The sequence below is a fragment of the Octopus bimaculoides genome, chromosome 4, assembly GCF_046866305.1.
Source record: "Octopus bimaculoides isolate indiv1 chromosome 4, ASM4686630v1, whole genome shotgun sequence".
Taxonomy (NCBI): Eukaryota; Metazoa; Mollusca; class Cephalopoda; order Octopoda; family Octopodidae; genus Octopus; species Octopus bimaculoides.
This window is the reverse complement of record NC_142931.1, coordinates 93732455-93735228: the sequence shown is the minus strand read 5'-3', so window position 1 is coordinate 93735228 and position 2774 is coordinate 93732455. Positions and strand designations below refer to the sequence as shown.

The 2774-nt window shown below is 36.1% G+C and overlaps 1 protein-coding gene across 2 annotated transcripts in view; it reads right to left on the bottom strand.

Moving 5' to 3' along the window:
* Positions 1-1268: 1268 nt before the first annotated feature.
* Positions 1269-2774, bottom strand: part of LOC106878830 (D-ribitol-5-phosphate cytidylyltransferase) — a 140179-nt gene continuing 138673 nt past the window's right edge. For both annotated transcript variants that reach the window (XM_052967256.2, XM_014928169.3), the window contains one exon: positions 1269-1532. In XM_052967256.2, coding sequence (XP_052823216.1) covers positions 1440-1532 — 93 coding nt within the window. In that variant the 3' untranslated portion in view covers positions 1269-1439. The remainder of the gene's footprint in view (positions 1533-2774) is intronic.

Here is a 2774-nt window from a genome sequence, read left to right as displayed (position 1 = left end):
TACAAGAATAGTTTACAGATAAGGTACCTATGAAGAACACAGACAGCTGACTAGTTATAGTAGTGTTATCTATAAAATCTGATTAGTATGAAAATAATTGGAATGAGGTTGCAGTTGCTAAAGCAAATAATGGATAGAAGTTCAGAAGCTGTTATTTGTATTAACAACAAAAATGTATGTTTTCTTTCAAAATATAAGACTATGGAGTATTTTCAAAAACATGATACTTCATGGTAGTGAGATTTGAATGAATAAGATATTTGTGACTGGAAAAAAGATGAATTGTATGCATGTCATTAGCTTAAAATGGAAAATATAAATGAGAACAGAAATAACTGTGGACCACAAATGTATGAAGGAGGGATGATTGCATTAGTTGGATGGTAAAGTAGTGTGATGTCAGGTGGAATCTGTTCATAGTCAAGGAAGATAAAAAAAGACATTCAGAGTTATAGAGAGAAGACTGAGAAAAGAATTGATATGTTGTATTGCAGGATCACCTAACCTGTGCCAGTATGGGCAAATGAACATTCAAATAATGATGGTCAAAACAACTGGCAAAATACACCTTATATATATATATATATATATATATATATATATATATATATATATACATTTCGTACATTGGGCCTCACCGAGGCGATGACTACTGACTGAGACCTTTGGAAATGTGCTGTGCGTGAGAAGACCCGGCAAGCCAAGTAAGATCGTTGCCAGTGCCCCTGGACTGGCTCTTGTGCGGGTGGCACATGAGATGCACCATTTTGAGCGTGGCCGTTGCCAGTACCGCCTGACTGGCTCCCGTAGGATTTTCGAGTGAGATCGTTGTCAGTGCCCCTGGACTGGCTTGTGCGGGTGGCACATAAAAGACACTATTTCGAGCGTGGCCGTTTTCGTGCGGGTGACACGTAAAAGCACCCACTACACTCTCTGAGTGGTTGGCGTTAGGAAGGGCATCCAGCTGTAGAAACTCTGCCAAATTAGATTGGAGCCTGGTGTTGCCATCCGGTTTCACCAGTCCTCAGTCAAATCGTCCAACCCATGCTAGCATGGAAAGCGGACGTTAAACGACGATGATGATGATGATGATATGCATGCAGATACTTATTCATATAGATGTATATTCCTTGTCTTCTAGAATTTAATAGCTTTCAACCAGTGATAAACATGTCTCAGATATATCAATCAAATGGGGTTTAAGTATACCTCAAGTATATAAAATTAGTGTTGAATCAAAAATATTTTGAAAAAAGTAAAAATAAGGATTTTACAAAACAATTTTAGCCCTTTTATTCTATTTTCATATTTCAGATCACGGCAAATATTGAATTAAGGGAATTCAGTAAAAAGAGTGTCTAATAATGTCTCATATATATATATATATATATCTGCCTTCTTTCATATTTGCATTGTTTGTAAGGAATAACAGTGGATTCTTAAGCAATAAACACCTGTCCTGCATATGTGTCAGACATTTCCCAAACAAGAGACTTCACAATCTTTGCAATCCTTGTAACATTTTTGTTGTCCTGTGAAAAGAGGAAAAAGATAAAAATCAATTTTTACATAGACAGACACATATATGCAAATATATATATATACACACATGCACATATTCTTTTACTAATTTCAGTCCTTTGATTGTAGCCATGCTGAATTACTACCTTGAAGAATTTTAGTCAAATGAATCGACCCAACACTTTCTTTTTAGCCTGGTACTTATTCTATTGATCTCTTAGGCCAAACAACTAAGTTACAGGAACATAAACACACCAACACCAGCTGTCAAGTAGTGGTGAGGGACAAGCACACACATATACAGTGGGCTTCTTTTAGTTTTTGTTTACCAAATCCACTCACAAGACTTTGGTTGGCCCAAAGCTATAGTAGAAGAGAGTTGCCCAAGGTGCCACACTGTGGAATGTACCCAGAACCATGTGGTTAGGAAGCTAACGTCTTACCACACAGCCATAACAAAATCATCATTATCATTGTTTAACATCTGTTTTCCATGCTGGCATGTGTTGGATGGTCTGACTGAGGTCTGGAAAGCCAGCGGCTGCACCAGTTTCTAATCTAATCTGGCAATGTTTCTACAGTTGGATGCCCTTCCTAACTCCAACCACTCCAAGAGTATAGTGGGTGCTTTTTACATGCCACTGATTTTATATACATTATACATTTATATTAGGGGTACCCTTTGCAAAGTAATGTCATATTTTATGTAATAAGTTCAAATCAACATAAAATGTAAGTATATTAATTCATTAATCACCATCATTAGCAATAACATTTTACCCCCTTGAAACCAGTTTTTTGATAACTCAGGCAGAAAAAAAATCAGGTTCTATAGAAGAGAAAACTGCAGGAAATATCATTTCGACATTGCCCAAACTTCTGAATATTTTAAGACAGCTAAAGTGTTCAGGTGATCTAAGTAAAGAACGGGTTAAGTAGGGACAGTGAGGTAGTACTTCTCAAGCCTAATAAATTTATCTCTTCTTGCATTATCTTCACTGAATGTAGCTTTACATTACCATGTTGCAGAATGACTTCCTTTCTATTGACTAGAACTGGTTGTTTTTTGAGCAAAACTTGATTGACATATTCAACTTGTTGACAATAAAATTTTACAGTAATGCTTTTCCCTTGTTCCAATAATTCAATGTGAGCAATACTTATTATATTCCACCAGACATACAGCAAAACCTTTTTTAGATGTAGATCTGGTTTAGATGATGGAAATGAATTTTCATTCATGTTAGCCATTA